We start from the raw sequence: 21,489 nt of genomic DNA on the forward strand, positions 1-21,489 counted from the left end.
GATCCCTCAGTGGCTACCTGTTCCCCTCTAGGACAAAATGAGAATGCCTCCTACAGTATGTCCCCAACTTTACTTTTATGCCTTATTTCACTTTACTGACTATCACACACACACACTCTTTCTGTTCTTGTCAAATTGGTCTATTAGCTTTTCTCCAAATTCAACACATCACTCCCTGTTTACATGTGCCCACGTGGGCTCCATCCTTACCTTTCTTCAAGATTAAGCTCAGATACCACCTTCCCTGATCCCCTCAGCAGAAAATCATGTCTCCTTCTCTCTGCCCAGTGACTAGAGTGCCTTGAGTCCTTCTTTACCCCTTCATACCTTATATGTGTTTATTTGTGTATGTGCTGTATCCCATCGATAAAATGTAAGCTCCATGAGGAAAGGAACCATTTTCCTTTTGTCTTTGTAGCCCCAGTTCTTGCATAACCTTGTAAGTGGTAGGTGTTTAATAAGGAAAGAAACAAGCATTTTTTAAAAGCACCTACTGTGCTAAGTTTTTCTCAAATATTATTTCATTATTTAATAATAATAATAATAAAGTTTGAATCCCAGCTGCAACAGCAATACATCATTTACTTTCCTCACAAAAACCCCTCAAGGTAGTGGAAGTATTTTCAAAATTGTTTTATTCTGAAATGCACAGACAAAATGAAATGACCGTTGCCATATGCAAAGTAGAACAAGAAAAGAGCATTGAACATAAAACTCTGAATTTCTATCACCTGCAGCTTGCCTTTCCTTTTTTTAGCACATAATAAATTTAACATGTAAGTTTCAAAGGTCTTCTGTTTGTGCTTCCTTCTGGCCTTCCTTCTGTTCTCTTCTCTGCACTTAAAAAAAGCGCTTCCATGACCTTCTTTTCTTTCTTTTTTCTCTTTTTGAGAGGTCATCATAACACTTTCCCTGATCACCCACCACTGACAAAAGAAAAGAAAACTCTTGCAATAAATACACATAGTTAAAAAATATGCTCCCACATTGTCTGTGTCCAGATATATATGCCTCATTATCTGCTGAGTGTCCAACATCTCTTGGTCAGGAGAGACATAAGTTAAAGCATTCTTACCACCATTTTACAGACAATGAAACTGGGGTTAAGAGCTTATGTAACATTCAGCAGAACATATGCTCCCTGAAAGCAACTACAGTTCCTGGAACCTAGAAGGTACTTAATAAATGCTGGCTGTTTGGCTTGCCCATTGTCACAGAGATAGTCTTCAGACTGGGACTAGAATTCAGTTTTCTTGACTCCAAATTTCATGCTTTTCTTGTAGACAAGCAGTAAACCAGATTAACCGTTTATCTGAGATCTTGTAGAGAGCTGCTTAAGAAAAGTGGAACTAAATAACCCCTAAGGTTCCTACTACCTCTGAAATTCTATTGATTCAATTCAGCAAACATTTCTTAAGTAATAGATGGGTGCAGATCACTACACTAAGGACTAAGAAAGATTCTGAACTTAGATAAGATGCAGCCCTGACCTCGTGGAATTCATAATCTAGTCAGAGAATTTGATACATATAATCTTTGTAAAATAAATGTAAAATAATGCATGTTAAATTCATGATAGCAGTTATAACAAAGTGACATATTAATGTCAGTGGAGTAAAGATCATTTCTAACTGAGGCAATCAGAGGAAGTATCTTTGATTAGGAGGTATTTAAGATGGTCTTTGGTGGATGGGTAGCAATTGCATACTTGGGACTGAGAGAGGTGTGTTTTAGATTCAGTGGAGAGGAAGTAAAGGGGAGCGGTTTAGCATAAGACTAAAAAGATAGAATAGTAACAGATCATAGAGGGACTTTAATGTACCAGAACAGAGAAGGCAGAGAAGTTTTAACTCAGAGACAATAGGTTTTTAGCAAAAAGTAAGGTAAGCAGAGCTGTAGTTAAGACGTTAAATATGGCTGGCATTGTATAAGAAGGATTGGATTAAAGGGGAAAGCAAAGAAAGAAAGCTGTTAGTAAGTGGTTAAAATAATGTGGGAAGGTAGCAAGGAAGTGCCCGTCTTGATGTGAGTCCAGTGGGAATAGAAGGAACCAGATGTAAGAAATATCAAAAATGTAGAATTGGAAGGATTTAGAAAACTAAGTGTATGTGAGAAGAAAACCAGAAATGAATCAAAGTTAGCACTAAGGATTTGTACATCAAAGTTGCTTCTGCCTTACAGAGCCAAGTAGATTAGGCCTAATCTCCCTTCCCACGTGCCATGGTTTATACAGTTCTTACTATGTTTGATCAAAAAATCAAATGAAACTTTGTTGTCTTTGCTATGTAGGATATCCACCATTCTGTTCTGAAACACCACAAGAAACTTACAGGAAAGTTATGAACTGGAAAGAAACTCTAGTATTTCCTCCAGAAGTACCTATATCAGAAAAAGCTAAGGACCTAATTCTCAGGTTAGTGCCTAAATCCATATAAATGACCCAATGGAATCTTAAAGATGTGTGATTAAAATGGAGCAAGATATTTTAATTTTTTCAGCAATTCTAATTGAGATTTAAAACATAGTGATAAAGAATGTACTATACTTTCAAGAACAACCTGATCTTTTTAAAAATAATTTTAAGATTATTGATTTTCAGTTAATTAATTTTCAAGATTTTAATAATTTCAAGATTAACAACTCTTAATTAGGATGGTAAAGAGCAGTGATGTTTCAAATATGTATAATCTCATGAAAGAAAGAAATAATGAATGAATAATCATCTCTTAAGAGCCAAGTATACACTGTATACAGCTACAAAAGCAAAGACGGTCTCTACCCTCAAGAAGCTTTCAGCTTCATGGGAAATAATGCATATACTTTCCAATCTAATGGGGGAGACAGTGCATATAAGAGAGTGGTGAAGAGGGAAGGATATTTTTGGTTTGGGAGGTTGCAAGCATGATACCATAGGGGACACCATAAGGAATTAGATTGATATACACTCTTTCTAGGAGCAGTGACAGAGTTGATTTGATTATGGTTATAGAACAGGAATGACTGTGGGGGAGAGGAGAGTAGGTAGGGGGGACAGGGCATATACACCCAGTGTGGCCACTAATGGAAAGATGGCCACAGAAAGAAGCGAAGAATGGCTGGAACCCAGGCCTAGATGCATTGAGCAACCGAAGCAACCACCAATCAGGGCAAATTGCGGACATGGGTAGAAGTTCTTATTCTCTTATATGCTGAGTTGGGAAATAGTATTATAAGATGTAATTAATGTCTGTTGCTCTCACTCTTTGGGGAAAACTGCTGTGAAAAGTGGAAAGCAATCTGGCAGAGATCAGGTATAGACCAACCTTTACACTGTGTACCAGAATAAACTCCAAATGAATATATGACTTACATGTAAAATAACACATATAAACAAATTCAGTGAGCACAGAAGACATTGGCTGTCAGATTTATAGATCTGAAAAAGTTCAGGACCAAACAAGGGATAGAGAGGACAACTAAGGTTAAAATGGACAGTTTTGTTTGTGTAAAATTAAGAGTTGTTGGGGTTGTTTTTTTTTTTTAAACAAACAAAACCAGTGCAGTTAAAATTAAAGGGGAATAAATGATTGTGGAAAAAAATCTTTTCAATAAGTTTCTGTGTTAAAGGTCTCATATCCAAAATATGTAAGGAATTAGTTCAAATAAATGGCAAAAGGATATAAATAGGCAGTTTTAAAGGAAGTAATCCTAGCTATCAATAGCCATATTAAAAAAAAAATCCTTTAATCACTAATAATTAGAGAAATGCAAATTAAAGCAATTCTGAGGTTCAGCCTCACATCTATTAGATTGGCAAAGATGACAAAAGAAGAAGTTTTGTTCTGTTCAGCTATGTATATTTATTATGAGGGTTTATTTTTCTTTATATTGTTTGGAGATAAATGAGGAGAGAAAAATAAATATTTATTCAAAAATCAGGAAAATAATTAAATTTGGAAGGAAATACAAAGAAAGCAAAAGAGCATTATTGTAGAAAATTGTATCCCTGTAGGACTGTGACCCAAACTCATAAGAAGAGAAGGAAAATGGTAAATTGTTGTAATTGCTTGTTACCAATTTCTGTAGCCTATTTCATCTACCCATTCACTCAGAAATCATTTGCTGAACACCTCTAGGTGTAGAAAAACATACTTGCTTTTCCTCAAAATTTACAAATGTAGAATTATTTTCTGCTTATTAACTAAAGATGAAGTATTTCAAATATCTGATTCAGTAATGACTTCTTTGAAGTTGTCTTGATTGTTATGCTAATAGCTTGCTTCCATATTGTAGATTCTGTATTGATTCAGAAAATAGAATTGGAAACAGTGGAATAGAGGAAATCAAGGATCATCCCTTTTTTGAAGGAGTAGATTGGGGACACATCAGGTATGTCCATCCAACATATATGACAGGATAAAAAAAGTTAAAAGTTAAAAAAAATTAATAAACCCTAACAATCAGTTTGATTATATCCTGTAAGAACCAAGATAAGAATAATTTCATTGAGGTAGTAGATATTAGTATATTTTTAAAACATTAAATACACTTTTCATGATTACATTCATATTAGAATATGCAGATTAAAGCTAATTGACTAGATTCATGTATCAAACAATTTGAAAACATATAATTGTGCCTCTGTTGAACTTTTTCTATTCAGAGCTATTTTTATTGATCAAAGTAAGGACTTCTGCTTCATTAAAAACTATTAATACATGAAAATATATTTAGATGTGATAGTAACTATTTTTCATCAGGGTGATGAGTTCATTAGATGCTTCTGTCTATATATAAAGATAAAATCTCATTTAAACATGAAGTAAAAAAGACAACTGGAAACACTTTAGATTAATTTGCTTATTATTCTTCCCTCACCATGAATTATTGGTTTCAGTTTAATATTTAACTAAAATATTGTCATCATTTTACTACATTATGACTCTTGCTGTTAAAACCAATGTGGAAAATTCTGGAGGAAAAGATTAAAGATACTTTTCTTCTACCTTTCAGAGACATGTGCATAGGATTAGAAAGAGTTAATGGTATAGAACTAAAGAGAGTTAAATTTTACTCATTTTAAAATATATAGTATAACTTGTTTCATATGACAGGAGGCTGGCTTATATAGATAACATGAGGACCTAATCACTTTCTTTTATCCTAATCTGCATGGCTGCTGAAATATACAATGGATAGAACACTGGATCTACTACCTAGAGGGACCTGTGTTCAAATCCTTCCTCTGATTTTCCCTTACCTGTGTTACCTTGGGCAAGTCATTTAACTTCCATAGGCCTCATCTGTAGAGTGAGGTGGCTGGACTAAAGGGTTCTTTGCCAGATATAGGCATCAAGTTTGCATTTTGCTTTCCTGTTTCATTTCTTTAATTCAGTTTTATATTCAGTTCCAAATTCTTTCCCTCCATCTACGCTCTATAGATTTGCATTTCTATTTTTCTTAGTCCCTTATAATTTTAAAATTTTATTTATTGTAATTTTTCTGATATCTTAGTTTTATTTATTTATTTTTAGTTTTCAGTATTCACTTTTATAAGATTTTGAGTTCTAAATTTTCCTCCCTCCCCAAGATGGCATGTAATCTGTGATATAGGCTATACATGTTCAATCATATTAAACATATTTCCACATTAGAAGTTTGCATTTTGGGAGACTAGGTGATGCAGTGAATAGAGCACTGGCCCTGAAGTCAGGAGGACCTGGGTTCAAATCCAGCCTCAGACACTTAACACAAAAACTAGCCATGTGACCTTGGGCAAGTCATTTAACTCCAATTGCCCTCCAAAAAGCAAAAAAAAAGTTTGCATTTTTAACAAACTGATGCATTCAGTTTCTTTTTTAATGTTGCAATTCCATTTATCTTTCCACTATACTACCCTCTCCCCCTATAGAGGGGGTAATGAAAAGACCACTATCAAGTGATCACTTCTGATCACTTTCTGGATAACAGAATGTTCTAATCTCGGCTAAATCAAGTTGGAACTATTCAAGTGGAATACTCCACTATTTAATACCAGACAGGACACAAGCACAATTAGACATTGTCTAGATAAAAGATTATCTGATTTTGCTGTCAATTTATTACCTTCTTCGTCCATTCTTTCCTTTCCTTCCTTGGCAGGAGGTAGGAATGGGACAGCAGTTATGAAAATAGAGTATATGATAGAATTGAGCTAATAGTGTCAAGCAAATAAAGTCTTTTATTTTAAATTACAAATTTAAAATACATTTAGCTAATTAATCCTATCATACAGATGATGGATATCCAACACAGATCTTCTAATGCCTCTGTTAGTCTTTTGTAATGCCCAGAGAACAGCATGCAGAATTTCTGAGTGGGATTTTTTTAGTTAATGGGCAACTGAAAGTAAATTAATGTTTACTACAGCTGCTTAATGCTCTTCTTTGGCATGTGTAGGGAGAGGCCAGCTGCAATTCCCATAGAAATCAAAAGCATTGATGATACATCAAATTTTGATGAATTTCCTGAATCTGATATCTTACAACCAGGTAAGAGAAAATGCCACTTTGAACTTTTCTTGATTATAAACACTATAGAAATGTGTTTATTCTCCTTGTCGCTCCTATCTTTCATTGTAAAAGTTCTTTGGAATTCCTTTGTAGGTGGTTAACTTGTTGTCTCTGTTTTACAGTGCCAAATACCACAGAACCAGACTACAAATCCAAAGACTGGGTTTTTCTCAATTATACCTATAAGCGGTTTGAAGGGTTGACTCAGCGTGGTTCTATCCCTTCCTACATGAAAGCTGGGAAATTATGAATGAAACTCACATACGCCCACACCCCAAAAGAACTCAGGTAGCTGCATCACCAAGGCTTGCTTGGCGTAGATAACAATACACTGAAATAAATATTCCCAAGGACGGTGGTGCTCATCGACTTCAAGAGGAAATTCTACAGGATTAGGATTTCTAAGACTTCTACAGGAATTAGTTGGCAGTGCCAGCTGGATTTTTTTTAATATTTGACTATTTTTGTTAACTTTATTATACAAAGGTACTGGAATAAAAGGAGTGTACATCCCTTTGTAACTGCACTGCCTTCGCGCATTACGTCCATTCTGCCTCTGTGTACTGTGGCTTTGTACTGTAACACTTCTAATCAATTCAGGAGAAACACATATCATTTAAAGCAACATAGGCTAACCTGTAGGTCATGGTGCAGTATTGCTGTTTTCTTGCAAACCTTATGGGTTTAGATAATCAAGATAAAAGCCATCTTCCATAGTTGTTAGAACACTTGCCCTATTGGTTTAAACATCCATAGAGCATATATGAAGACAATTTAAATAATGATTTTAATAGAAATAGGAAATACACTGGTTATTTAAAGTTAATTAGGTTTATCATCAAGTTATTGTGCAGACTCCACCATACAGGGTGACAAGCTTATGAGCCGAATACGAAAGTACAACACCTCCACTCCCACACAACACTAATCCATTTACTTTTCATCCAGAATTACTGTTGACTTGTACACAGCTATCTGTGTACTCTTAGGGAGATGTAATTACATAGAAGATAGAGAGTGTCCAGTTGCTTTCCTTAAGGCAAAAGGATTTTTTTTACAGAGAACATGGCATTATTTTCATTTAATTATATCAAGTTGGTTTTAAGAAATGACTATGAGGGCTGCTTGTATGTAGAATTTGTGTATTTTTATTAAACTATTTTTTTAAATGTCAACCTTCTGATCATGATAATGAACTTGCAGAGATGCCAAGAGCTCTTTACTTTGGCTTTCCAGAAAGATGACGTTGATACATATCATAGCTGTTATTTTTTTTTGTTCATTGAATGGAAGTCTCTCCTTTGGTAGTACTTGTATTATTGTGCCATTAGTCATTGTACTCCAAATGTACCAAAGATCCTGAATTGAGTGGGTGTTCATGACTAAGAGGAATTTTTATTTTCCATTGGGAATGACATATTAAGACATGAAAGGGTTTTGATTGAGGTTAACTTATTCAAGGGCAATATTATTCACATTTAGTTTCATCACTGTGGTTTAAGTAGATGGGTTCCAGGAAGTGAATGTTGACCAAGGTTTTGAGGATTGGGTGGGGGGAGGGAATGTAAGAGTTCATACTCGAATCTAATGATGTGGCCAGTGAATCTGTCTTGCCTGAAGGTTAGATAATCTTTTATAACTCTATATTTTAGTTTTGAAATGATTATCTGAAGTTTTAGCATTTCATAGGGACCTAACAGTTAAAGAGTAATCCGTTATCTAAGAATGTCCTAATAATTTGTGTCTCCAAATAATGAAAGCAGTCAACAAGTACAATTATTGTAACTGACCTTTTTTCAGAATCTAGACTGATGGTTTGCTCTTAGGAGGTTTCCTGCTCTTGAAAAGGAAAAATTTCATGTGAACATTATGCAAAATTTTTAAAGCTTTTACAGTTGCTGCTAGGTAACCTCGCATCTGTCTCAAGAACATCTGGCTTTTACTTTTGCCACCTAATGTTCAGTTTCAATATTTGAACCCCTGCTATATGTCCATCCATGACTTCATCTTCTTTATTTTCCATGTCTGGGTCATGTGACTGAGTGTCCTAATGGCGAAAGCTATTAAAATTTTGATTTGGATTATCTCAATTTGACTAACTTTCTGATTTTTCAAAGCTGTAACTGCCTTTTATAAACATTTTCAGCTTCCAGGATTCTTTACTAGATACTGCTGGTTTTTAAAAGAGCTATCCTAATAGGATAAAGGTGTTTTGGTAAGATTCAAGGAGATTGCAACCTTATCCAATTCTTAATTTCCCCTTTTTAACCTTAGTAACTAGTACAGTAAAACGTTGTTAATTCAAGATTCAGAAGGCCAAATAAAATAGTAATGTCTAGTGAAAGGAGCTGAAATATCCACTATCTCATTTTAATTTCAAGGAAGCAGAAAATTTAGGAAACCTGCTTCTTTCAGATTATTTCATGGAAAGAACCTAGAAATGTTTCCAATTGCTTGTTAGTGGAAGTCATAAAAAGTTTATTTTGTTTAGATTATTGTGTGTCATTTTTCTCACCTTCACACAAGTTAACAGGGTGATGATTCACAATCCATCAGATCATTTCATCAAAAGCATTTCTTAAGTGCCTATCTAAAAGCAATTAAAGACTCTGTCCTTTGTGAGCCTACAATTTGATTAATGATGCAGATTCAACAGGTGATTTGCAAAGTACTATTGAGACTGAATTTTCACTATTACACATGTACCATATTTCAGGTCAACCACATCATTTAAATGGCAAAACACTAAACATTGGGGTAATAGCACTTGCTTTGAAATTTGCCACGATTTTGAATTAGCAGAAGTTTTACTATAAATTATTTTTTTCCTAAATATATATAAAACTGTATAACTCAGATTTCTTGATATCTTGATTTTAATGTAGACTTTGACTTTTTTATTGAAAAAACACCTTTATATTAAAGTGAGTTATGTTATTTTTCTTTATGTACGTTTCTTATTAATACAGCTTTAAATCTCCTTTAAATTTACCAAAATGTAGAGCTGTCAGAAAATATTGAATTGCTTAGAAGTCATATATGTGATTTCTTAGCAAACTGATTTTAATAAAATTATTTGGTGAAGATGGGAAATAAGAACTGTAAAATATTGGAAACATTTTTTGATCTTACCAGATCATTATAAAACATTAATGAAATTAAAATGTGAGCCTAATGTTATGGGGTTTGTTTTTTGTTTTGTTTTGTTTTTGACCCCTACGTATCTTCCTGGAAATCTGTATATTTCAAAACTATTTTTCCATATATAAGTCCATTATTTTAATGCTTGTCTGTGGAAGATCTACAGAATATTGGTATTCCACGTTGTTGGGGTTAAAAAAAAAATCAGTTATCCAGTTTTTTACAATTTCCAAAGAAAGTAGATCTCTGTGTTGATAAGCTAAGATCCTGTGCCCCTAAACACATTCTCTCGTCTGAATCCCATAAAAATTCAAGATGATAATTTTCTTCTTACCCCAATATTTTCCCTTTATTTAAAAGTCTTTTTTCTTTTCCCTTTAGAAGTGCACTTATTTCTGAAAGATGTACATGAGAATACTCAAAATAAACTTAAATAAAAAGACATTCAGACCTCTAGAGGCAATACTTCAGTTTTCTATGAAAGTTTAATATTTGAGGGTGATACTGTTATTTTAAATAAGAACAAGGCTACAAACAGAAAAATAGACCTCCATTCTTTAAAAAGCAATCTGAAAACATAGTTTAGCAATTGTGTAGACAACTAATCATCAGAATATTGGGTTCTGTGTTCAGTTACTAAGATTTGTAAATGCTGGTTTTGGTGGGGCTTAAGTTTCTTTTTCAAGAGTCAGACAAGAATAAAAAAGCTATGTTTACAAAACTCCTTCTGATGAATGGTGGTTTTTTTTGGGTTGGTCTTGGATTTGGGGGAGGGCAATTTATGCTGTTTCTGTACTCTATAGAAAAAAAATATGTGTTCAAATTATAATTCACAGTAAGACTAAAATAGTGGAAGTTATAGTCTAATAACACTTAGGATAGTTACATACATATGTAAACATCACATAGATATGTATACACACATGCATGGACCTACATACACATGTGTTTTGTGTGTGTGTTTATGTACACATACATGTATACACCGGCCATTCCAAAAGCCTTAATGCAGTTTTAAGCTGGACCTCAAGGAAGAATTCAGGTGGGTGATTTGAATTGGGAATCATCTGAATTGAGTTAATGCTTAAAACCATTGAAATGGATAAGATCACCAAAGGTAAAGTATAGGTATAGAGAGAGAAGAAAAGAGGGAAGAGAATAGACTAATATGACATATAAATAGCTAAGTGACTGTAGCAGCAAGCACACTGGCATACCCAGGATGACTGCTAGCACAAGTTCTTTGATCTGCTTTTCTGAAGGAAAACAACTCAAAAGGGGTTAACAATCTTACTTTAATCATACATATATATCATTCACTTAGTTCAGGGGAAAAAGTCAGCACCCTGAACTTCACAAAATACAAACAAATTACAAGTAGACAAAAAATAGAGACAGAAAAAAAACACAATTCAACCAACCGACAGGCCTTCTAGCTGTCTGATTGTTACATAGTTACCAGAGAGAGAAGCATGAATCTGGGTTTTCAAAGCCAGTGGGCTCAATGGCTACCTAGAGTCTCGTCTCACCAAATCACATAACTCTTTCCATGAGTGAACCCCAAAGCAAAACTTCACCTCAGAGGTACATGTAGCCTTCTCCAGGGTCAGAGAACCTTACAACCTTCATGACCCACTGCCTAATTACAAAGTAACAAAAGGTGTAGGCCTTCCTGAACAACAAGCCTCCCCCAAGCAAGCTTCTCTTGTTGGGCTCCAAGTGAGGCCCATTAAGGGGCAGGGAATATCTTCAAATTCCCTAGCTCTATTAAGGGGCAGGAAAGATCTGCAAATTCTCTTACCATTACAGTAGATCAGTACTAATTTACCAAAAGAAATCTTATTAACAGCTCACTTTTGGAAGACTTTTGGAAGGAAGTAGCACTTGAACTAGGCTTTGAGGTAAGGTGGGGATTCTCAGAGGCAGAGGTAAGAAGGGAGTTCATCCTTCCAGGCATGAGGGGAACAGAGTGTGCAACACTAGAGCTAGAAAATAGAATGCCAATTTCTGGACAGTTGAACTGGAATGTATAGTATGTGAAGGAGGATAATATAAGATACTTCCAGAATGTTAGGCTGTTGGTCACATTGTGAATATTTAAAGTGAGAATGCTAGGGGTTTATCTTTTATCTTACAGGCAATAAGAAAACACTGAAGATGTGGTTAACATACCAAAATGCATTCAGAATTTTTGTAAATAAGACTGTAAAATGCTTTTTGCTGGGATAAAGGAAGACATAATTGACAGCTCATTTTTCAGTATTACACTGCACCAATAAAATAAAAATGACTATATATGCTATGTGCTAAAATGAAATTGCAGATTTAATGCTATTGCAATCAAATTGCCAAATGGTCACTTAATATAAGGAGATGAAATAAAATCCATTTAAAGGAACTCGAGGTCTTCCTGGGGAAATAATGGAAAAAAAAACAGGAATGATGGAGAAATATTAGCATATATCAAACATAATGGAGTAATCATTAGATATGGGTTTGGTACTGGTCAACACAAAAGTAGGTCAATAGAACAACTTAGATAAGCAATGTCCAAAAGCATTTGCATATAACAACTTCCTTTTCTTTGTTAAGCCCCAAAAGAAAAACTACTGGTAGAAGGAGTTTGGCAGAAATTAGATTTAGACCAACATCTAGGGCACTAGGGAAAGCTTAAGTGACACAGTGGATAGAGGCCTAGACATGGAGTCAGGGAGACCTGAGGTCAGATATTCATGCTTATTAGCTGTGTGACCCTGCGCAAGTCACTTAACCTTTGTATTCTCAGTTCCCTCTTCTGTGAGGATGACAAATAGCACCCGCCTCCCAGGGTTGTTGTAAGGATAAAATGAGATAATATTTGTAAAGTGCTTTGAGAACCTTTAAAGTACTACATAAATGCTTGATATTAATAACAAATAACAGCTAGGTGATAAAATGGATAGAGTGCTGGGCCTGAAGTCAGGAAGACTTGTCTTCTTCCTGAGTTCAAATCTAGTCTCAGATACTTATGTGCAAGTCACTTAACCCTGTTTGCCTCAGTTTCCTCATCTGGAAAAGGAAATGGCAAACTATATCAGTATCTTTGTCAAGAAAACCCTAAATGGTGTCATGGAATTGGACACAATTAAAAAACAACTGAAAATTAATAAGTAACCCTTCTTGCAAAAGCCAATACATGAATTGAATCTTTCTGTCTCTGCCAAGAGCTTGCCCCATCAGTCATTCTCTACTTATACACTATACTTATACATTATATTCACCATGCCAAAAAAAAACCTTTTTTTTTTTAAACAGTTGGGGTTAAGTGACTTGCTCAAGGTTACATGGCCAGGTGTCTCTGGGTGGGTGCTAAGTGTCTGAGCCTGGATTTGATCCCCAGGTCATCCCGACACTGGAACCGGTGCTCTTACTCACTGTGCTACCTGGCGGCCCCCCAAAAAACTTTTTTGAAACTGTTATCCTGGGTCAGCTAGGTGGTTCAGTGAATAGAGCACTGGCCCTGGAGTCAGGAGGACCTGAGTTCAAATGTGGCCTCAGACACTTAACACTTACTAGCCATGTGACCTTGGGCAAGTCACATAACCCCAACTGCCCTGCCTTCCCCCCTCCAAAAAGCAAAAAACAAAACAAATCGGGGGGGGGGGCAGTTAGGTGGCGCAGTGATTAAGAGCGCCAGCCCTAGAGTCGGGAATCAGTTCCAGCCTCAGATACTTAACACACACACACACACACACACACACACACACACACACAAACTGGCTGTGTAACCTTGAGCAAGTTACTTAACCCCAATTGCTTAAAAAAAAACAAAAAAACCAACTATTATCCTAGATCTCTTCCTTTTCATTGTCAGCCTTCTAGAAAGAGTCACTGTCCTCACTTCCTCACTACTTGATCCTTTACTATCTGTTTTCTGAACCCACCACTCAACTGAAACTTCCCTGCAAGGTAACCACTGGTCAGCTAAGTCTGTTGATCTATTAAATCTTTTCAAGCTTTCTTCAGCCCTTCTTACTCCTTGTCCTTTCTCTATCTTTTGATACTATTGACCTCACTCTCTTTCAAGATATTATCTCCTCCTTTGGCTTCCAAGAAACATCACTCTCCTGATTCTCCTCTTGGTTGACCTCTTCTCAATCTCCTTTGTTGTATTGTCATCCCACCTCCTACCCACTAAGCATGCATATTCCTCAGGCTTCCATCCTGGACCCTCTTCTCTCAATATGCATGTGACTCCCAAATCTATATATCTAGGTTTAGTTTTTGTGTCTTTGTTGTTCAGTCTTTCAGTTGTATCCACCTCTTTGGGGTTTTCTTGGCAAAGATACTGCAGGGTGTCCCTAAGGTCTAGACACATAGGAAATCTCATTATGCATATTTTCAAGAAATGAAATGAATGAAATTTTCAACAGCCTTTTATTTAATTAGCATAAATTTTAGCCATGAAAATTTCATATGGAATAAAAGCTTTCATTAGCTATTGGGGACTATTTTCCATATTAATGAGATTCCTATTCATTTCCTATGTCTTCCTATGAAATCTCATTTATGTTAATTAAATAAAATATTGTTGAAAATTTCATTCATTTCAAATATACATAGTTAATGAGATTTCCTGTGTGTCCAGACTTTAGGGACACCCTGTAGAGTGCTTTGCCATTTCCTTCTCCAGCTCATTTTACAAATAAGGAAACTGAGGCAAACAGGGTTAAGTGACTTGCCCAGGGTCACACAGCTATTTACAGATCAGGCTGGATTTGAACTCAAGATTTGCTGATTCCAGGCCCTGCTATCTAAACACCACTTTTATGTTTTTGCTTTGGGCAATAAAAAGGCACCAATGAAAACTTTTAAATTCACAACATTAAATACCCGTCATGTGCAAATATTGTCTTAGGTCATATCTCTTGGCTCTGGGCATTTTCTCTGGCTGATTCCTATGCCTGAAACACTCTCCCTCCTCTTCTCTAGCAGCTAAACTTGATGACTTTCTTTAAGTTCCAACCCTGATTAGTTCTATTGCCTTTCCTCTGTTAATTATTTTCCATTTACCTTGTACATACCCTGCTTTGTGTGTATTTGTTTACACATTGTCTCCCCTATTAGATTGTAAGGCTGGGACTGTCTTTTGCCTCTTTGTTTCTCCAGTGCTTAATATAGTGCCTAGCCCTTAATTAGTGTCTGTTGATTGATTGATTGAACCTAACTTCTAGCCTTCACCAATCTATTAACTATCTGTCCTCCTCTTTTTACTTGTTTTTGTCTTTATGTTCCCAATACCCAGCACAGTGCCTTGTAAAAAGTAGATGTTTTTAAAATATTTGCTTAGATAACTAGCTTTATAAAATCTAGAAGGAGATAGGAAGATAGATAGATAGATAGATAGATAGATAGATAGATAGATAGATAGATAGATAGATAGATAGATAGATAGAGTGAGCAAGCTACATTTATATCTATCTATATTTCCCCCTGACTTGGACATGTCACTGTTGTTATATATTTTTCTCAACTCGAACATTATCACTATTGTAATTTGCTAGGTAAATATGATAGCTATCAAGACCAAAAAAATCCTACACCAACTACCCCCAGCAAGATGAGCACATGCCTTGCAGAGGGTATTTAATACTCTTGTAGGAGGAGACTTGTTGACTTGTGTCGGAATGAAGTGTGACTTTTTTGTTGTTGTTGTTGGAGGGGGGAAGGCAGGGCAATTGGGATTAAGAGATGTGCAAGGTCACAGGATAGTAAGTGTTAAGTGCCTGAGGTCGCATTTGAACCCAGGTCCTCCTGACTCCAGGGCCGGTGCTCTATTCACTGCACCACCTAGCCGCCCCCTTCTCATTCAATTTTTACTGGTAAATCAATCCTTTTATTTATAGAGAAGCCACAAGGCATAATGATTAGAGAACAGATCGGGATTCAAATCCTACTTATGACGTATACTATGTCACCCAAAGCAAATCACTTAAAGTCCCAGTGCCCAAGGCAGTCAATACTATAAGAGGCAGAACAGTTGCAGATATGCATTGGAGGAGAGAGTTTACTCACTAGAAAGTCTCTACCAATGAAATCACACATCTGAACACCAACAGAAGATCAACCCTTATGTCTTAGAGGGGAAAAATAAGAGCCAGCCACTTGTTTAAAATAAGAGATCATGTTCCTAAACCATCTGTTAAGATATTCTTTGGCTCTCTGTCTCACATTATTGCACGAAGGGAAAAAAATAGTTATTCTGAAAAGAAAAAGAAGCCAGCGTTTTAGAACACAAAGAATGAATACCATTGAAACTTTACCAATGGAGTGGTACACAACTGTTAAATACTGCCTGCTTCTCTCCGTCCACACACATTGCCTCCCTGTTGTTTTAGAATCTGGCCTACTGCAATATGACTTTCAGGCATATGAGTGAATCATCCTTTTAAAGAAATGTGGTCCTTGTTTGTTGATTGTGGATCACTGCATCTATGTTATTGGAGAGAACATTAGACTAGGAGCCAAGAAGGCTGAATTCTAGTTTTTCCTTTCCCATCACTGAGACCTTCATAAGCCACTTAACCTCTTAGAGACTCAGTTTTTCCCTCCTATAAACTTTTTCATAGGATTGTTTTAATAATTGAAAAAGATAATATTTATAAAACCCTTTTGCAAAATATGAAGCAACACATAAATAGGTATTTTTAACTTTTGAGACACTGTGTGACTAATTTAACCACTGTTTGCCTCAGTTTCCTTAAATGTAAAATGGGGATTGTAATAGCACTGTGATGAGATATCACAAGGTTGTTGTGAGGATCAAATGAGAAAATATTTGTAAAGCACTTAGCACAGGGCCTGACATATCTTAGACACTTAATGATTATTCCCTTCTCCTTGAGTTCTGCTATTTTCACTCTATTGTAGAGGGTCACCTTTAAAATAATCAAGATATCCTCACCAGTCAGATTGGCTAAGATGACAAAACAGGAAAATGACAAATGCTAGAGAGGATGTGGGCAAATTGGAACACTAATGCATTGTTGGTGGAGTTGTGAATTGATCCAGCCTTTCTGGAGAGCAATCTGGAATTATGCCCAAAGAGCTATAAATACTTTCATACCCTTTAACCCAGCAATACCACTCCTAGGGTTATATCCCAAAGAGATCATAGAAATGAGAGAAAGACTCATATGTACAAAAATGTTTATAGCAGCTCTTTTTGTGGTAGCAAAGAATTGGAAATTAAGGGGGTGCCCATCAATTGGGGAATGGCTGAACAAGTTGTGGTATATGCATGTTATGGAATACTATTGTGCAATAAGAAACGAGGAACAGATGGTCTTCATATTTACCTGGAGAGGCTTGTACAAACTAATGCTGAGTGAGAAGAGTAGAACCAGGAGAAATTTGTACACAATTACAGACACAACGTATGTGTGATGACCAACTTTGATAGACTAGACTCTTCTCAGCAATGCATTGATATAAGTCAATCCCAAAAGACTCATGATGGAGAGAAATATGTGCATCCAGAGAAAGAACTAGAAAGAACTGAGTTTATATCCAGGTGGAAGCAAAATACCTGATCTTTTTCCTTCTCTTATTTGGTTTTATGTCCTCTTTACCATTTTTCATTCCAGCTGGTACAATCCGTCCTTATAACCTGACTAATGTATAATGTGAAAGTATTTACAGATCCTATACTTGACTATATGCCGCCTTGGGGGGGAGGAGGGAAGGGAGGGGGACAAAATGTGAAACTCAAGGAATTATGGAATTGAATCCTGTAAACTAAAAAAAATAAAATAATCAAGATACCAATTTGGGGAGATCCAGATGTTTAAAGACAGGAGTGATGGCAACAATGGAACTTTATTTGGACTAAGTTGATCATTCAGTCAATGTGAATTCTACCTAGAGCAACTACTTGAATAAAAGCTTTGGTAGAAGCCACGTTCTGCTTTAAAGGATTGTATCTGCTTGGCTCTATGTGGATTTACTGTTCCAGAACTCTGCGGGCAGAAATTGAGGCTGGTGGGAGCTGGGGTGAATGGTAATGAGCAGGGTTCAGAGTCATACAAAGCCTGGGTTGTGGCAGAAAGGGTTACCCTCCTCCCACCCCTACCCTTCCCACTCATAGACACAATGGTTGAAAACAGCTACAGATAGGATACAATCTAGCTCTTTTGGAATCTGTGGTAAGAGAATATTCTTAGTGCTGCAGCTTTTTACTTCAAAAGTCCGAGATAGCACGTAAGCCAGAATTATGAAGCTAACTTGGTTTAATGTAAAGAGCATTGGTTGGAGTTCTGTGACTTAGCTGAGTGATTTTTGCCTGGTTAACATTATAGTTGTCAGTCAACAAGCACTTCATATCTATCTATCTATCTATCTATCTATCTGTCTGTCTGTCTATGTGTATATGTGAGTATACATGCATATACACATGTATATGCATATATGTAGGTATATAAACATATAGCTGTATCATTTATGTTTATATAACAAATATAAACACCTATTTATATTACGTATGTATATATCTATATGTACGTATATACATCTATAAACATATATGTATAAGTATATTTCTATAGATATATGTACATACATTGATAGGTATGCATTATACCAAAAATTTCAGAGCAAAACCTGTATATAATAGCTCCAATTATATAGCTATTTTAGGCTTGCAAAGCACTTTACACATACAGTATGTTATTTTTTTTAAGCAATTGGGGTTAAGCAATTTGCTTAAGGTTACACGGCCAGTTATTTTGTGTGGGTGCCAAGTATCTGAGGCTGGAACCGATCCTGAGTCTCTCGATGCCAGGGCCGGTGCTCTTACTCACTGAACCACCTGGCTGCCCCTACAGTATGTAATTTGATCCTCACAAGATCCTGTATGGCAGGTGCTATTATACTTATTTTACAGATGAGGAAACTGAGGCTGAGACATGTTAAGTGACTTACTCTGCATCACACAGCTAAGGCTGAGGTAGGTTTGAATTCAAGTCTTCCTAGCTCTAACTCTAGCACTCTTTCGATTATACTACCTAGCTGCCTAAGCAAGTATCCATAGACTGGGAAATGGTTCAACAAATTGTGTTACATGGATATGTAAGTGTGGGGTTAAAATCACCCCGTCTTAACTAAGCATAACAGGTGATTGGGTGTGCACAAATACATGTGTCTACATATTTGTCAGATTGGAATTCCCCATGTGGAAGAAGCTGGAAAGCTTGTTTCTGGGAGTGTCTTGGATGGATTGATTGTAGAGCACATGTAGACATTTTGTAAGTGGATTATTTCTATGAACCACTGGTGAATAGAAGGCTCTTTGATGGGATTTGAAACCATTAAAAAAGAACTTGCAACCAGAGCCTTGGTCTTTTTCTCTTCACCTGCATTCTCCGTAAATCTCTACGATTTCTTTGTTGAGAGTGCCCAGGAAAAGACAATACTGTGGAGGAAGAAGCTTGGGGAGCTCCCTACTGATGCCTTTATGTGGCCTGTTAACTTAAACATGTGTTCTGTGGCTGCCTCAGCATTTTTCTTTTCTTTTGTTTGAGATGAAGAGATTGGAGATAGCAACCTAGTGAGTTTCAAAGGTCAGGGAAGTGGCATCCCACCCTCTCGTAACACTCTGTTGTCCATCTCTGGGCCTTTTCATTTGTTGTCTCTATTCCTAGAATATTTTACTTTCTCACTGCTGCCTCCTGAATTTCCTGGTGTCTTTAAGAGTCAACTCAAATCTTACTTCTGCAGGTGGTCTTTCCTGCCTTCCCTTCCTACTTCCCGTATTACCTCCCATGCTTTCTGTGTATCTCGTATGTATACAGTTATTTACATGGTATTTCTTTCATTAGCATGTGAGCTCCTTGAGGGCAAGAACCCTGGTTTTTACTTTTGTTGCATATCCAGTACTTAGTACAATGCCTCAAACAACAGGTGCTTAATAAATGCTTGTTGACTGCCTAACAGTGATAGAGATGGAACATTATAAACTGGCCACAACAAATGTGCCAGTTTGGCTGGAATGTAGACTACATAAAGGGAAGTAATGTTTAATCAACCTGGAAATGTCGGCTGGCACCAGAGTATAAAGGCTTTACAATGCCAAACAGAAGCATTGTGCTGTAACCTACAGACAAGTCACTGCTGAAGCTTCCTGAGCTGGGGAGTAGCATAATCACCCCTGTTCTTGGAAAAGTCACCTCTCTCAACCTCAATTTTCTCATTTTTTAAATGGGAGGTCGTCCAGTCCTCGAAGGCCACAACATTCATCATTCCTGTTCATAATTTCATCTCTGTGTCTTTTCACTGACTGTCTCTCATGCCTAGAATACGTTCCCAACTCCCCTCTGCCTCATGACTTTCTTTAAGATTCAGGTCGAATCCCATTTTGCAAAAGACCTTTGCTACTGCTACTGCGTCCCTCTAGGACCCTCTCCCCCATGTATATGGTATATATCTTATATGTACATAGTTGCTTGTGTGTTGTCTCCCCCATTTGAGTAGGAGCCTCTTGGGGGCAGGTTTCTGACTTTGTTGGGGAGGGTTTCTAGTTCATTTTAAATTTCATAATCATACATTTAACTCTAGTCTAGCCAGATTTGTGGAAAGAAAAGAGAAATGAAATCTAAAGGGAAGTACAGTTAAGTGAAGCAAAAAGATTATAGGGTATGAGAGCATCCAGGGGTGCTCTCCCCAACTACAGAGGAATAGTTTAGTGGTTAAGACAAAAAACTAAACCAAAAATCTTATGAGAGTTGGCCATGGTCAGTGATGGTGATCTGCCATCTGGTCTTTACTTCATGGTTTCCATGATGTTTATACCTTTTTTCACCTGACCAAAGACCATATTCTGCCATCCAACCAATCAGTCTTAGTGGTACAGATGAAAAACTGGGAGCCCTTTGTGTTGGGCCCAGCACTTGCCATGAACGGTGCGCTTTGAGGGTAAAATTTTCCTCATGGAAGTTTTCTGCCCTTTGGAATCTTTCCTGCAAAGAGCTAGTAAATAACATGGTCCAGGGGCTCCTCATTAGTAATATCAAAGTGTAAGATGGGATTGGCAGAAGGGTGGGTGACAGGAGGGACAGTGTGAAGTCAAGGATTCTTGGTGACCCCGGCAGTAAAGCCTTTTGATTTATTTAATATGTCCAAGGCTTAGTATAGTCCCCAGCATACAGTATGTACTTAAGAGATATTTGTTGATTGATTGATTGATTGATTAATTGATCTCTGTGATCACAGCTTCTTTTTGCCTTAGTAGCTGGTATCCTTGAGTTATTGTGACTGAAAAAATTTATTACTTGTTAGCCATCCTTCTAATATCCATCCCTTCTGACCTCCTCTTACAAAGCCTGTCTCAGCTACAAAACATTCAAGCTATCATTGGCACCTTATTCAAAATATGTCTAGATTTCTAGAACCTGCCAAAGCTTAATCTCTGCCATCCCATTTTGTCACTCATGTCCCCTTTTTACCAGATTTTGGTGGAGTTCTTTGATTCTTTGATCATGGAAGAGGGAGCCCTTAGCTGTCATACCCTTGGCATGGCCTTATTTTTAAGTAGCACTCAGGACTAATGAGTAGGTTCTCCAATCTTAATGGGTAACTTAGAACCCCATGATTAAGGTTAGATTCACAGAAGCATAATTATCAAATGTCATCTGGTTTGTATACAAGGCTTTGGAATTTTTTTCTGGGTTGTTTCATTTGCCACTACCTCAGCTAAGAAAGCTGTAACCAAGGAAACCTAAGGACTATGAAATAGCATATTCTAAACTTGGATTGTGTCTCTAGAAAAGTCATTGTAGGATCTTAA

General features: G+C 36.6%; 1 protein-coding gene across 3 annotated transcripts in view; it reads left to right on the plus strand.

Moving 5' to 3' along the window:
- LOC138176129 (serine/threonine-protein kinase 38-like) overlaps positions 1-8,620 on the plus strand; it is a 120,918-nt gene extending 112,298 nt beyond the window's left edge. For all 3 annotated transcript variants that reach the window (XM_069106890.1, XM_069106889.1, XM_069106888.1), the window contains exons 11-14: positions 2,290-2,413; positions 4,273-4,368; positions 6,418-6,509; positions 6,653-8,620. In XM_069106890.1, coding sequence (XP_068962991.1) covers positions 2,290-2,413; positions 4,273-4,368; positions 6,418-6,509; positions 6,653-6,780 — 440 coding nt within the window. In that variant the 3' untranslated portion in view covers positions 6,781-8,620. The remainder of the gene's footprint in view (positions 1-2,289; positions 2,414-4,272; positions 4,369-6,417; positions 6,510-6,652) is intronic.
- The last annotated feature ends 12,869 nt before the right edge of the window (positions 8,621-21,489 follow it).

Source organism: Petaurus breviceps, unplaced genomic scaffold (genome assembly GCF_028583685.1).
Source record: "Petaurus breviceps papuanus isolate PSGF00001 unplaced genomic scaffold, PetGlider_PUasm1.0 81, whole genome shotgun sequence".
In the NCBI taxonomy this organism is placed as follows: domain Eukaryota; kingdom Metazoa; phylum Chordata; class Mammalia; order Diprotodontia; family Petauridae; genus Petaurus; species Petaurus breviceps.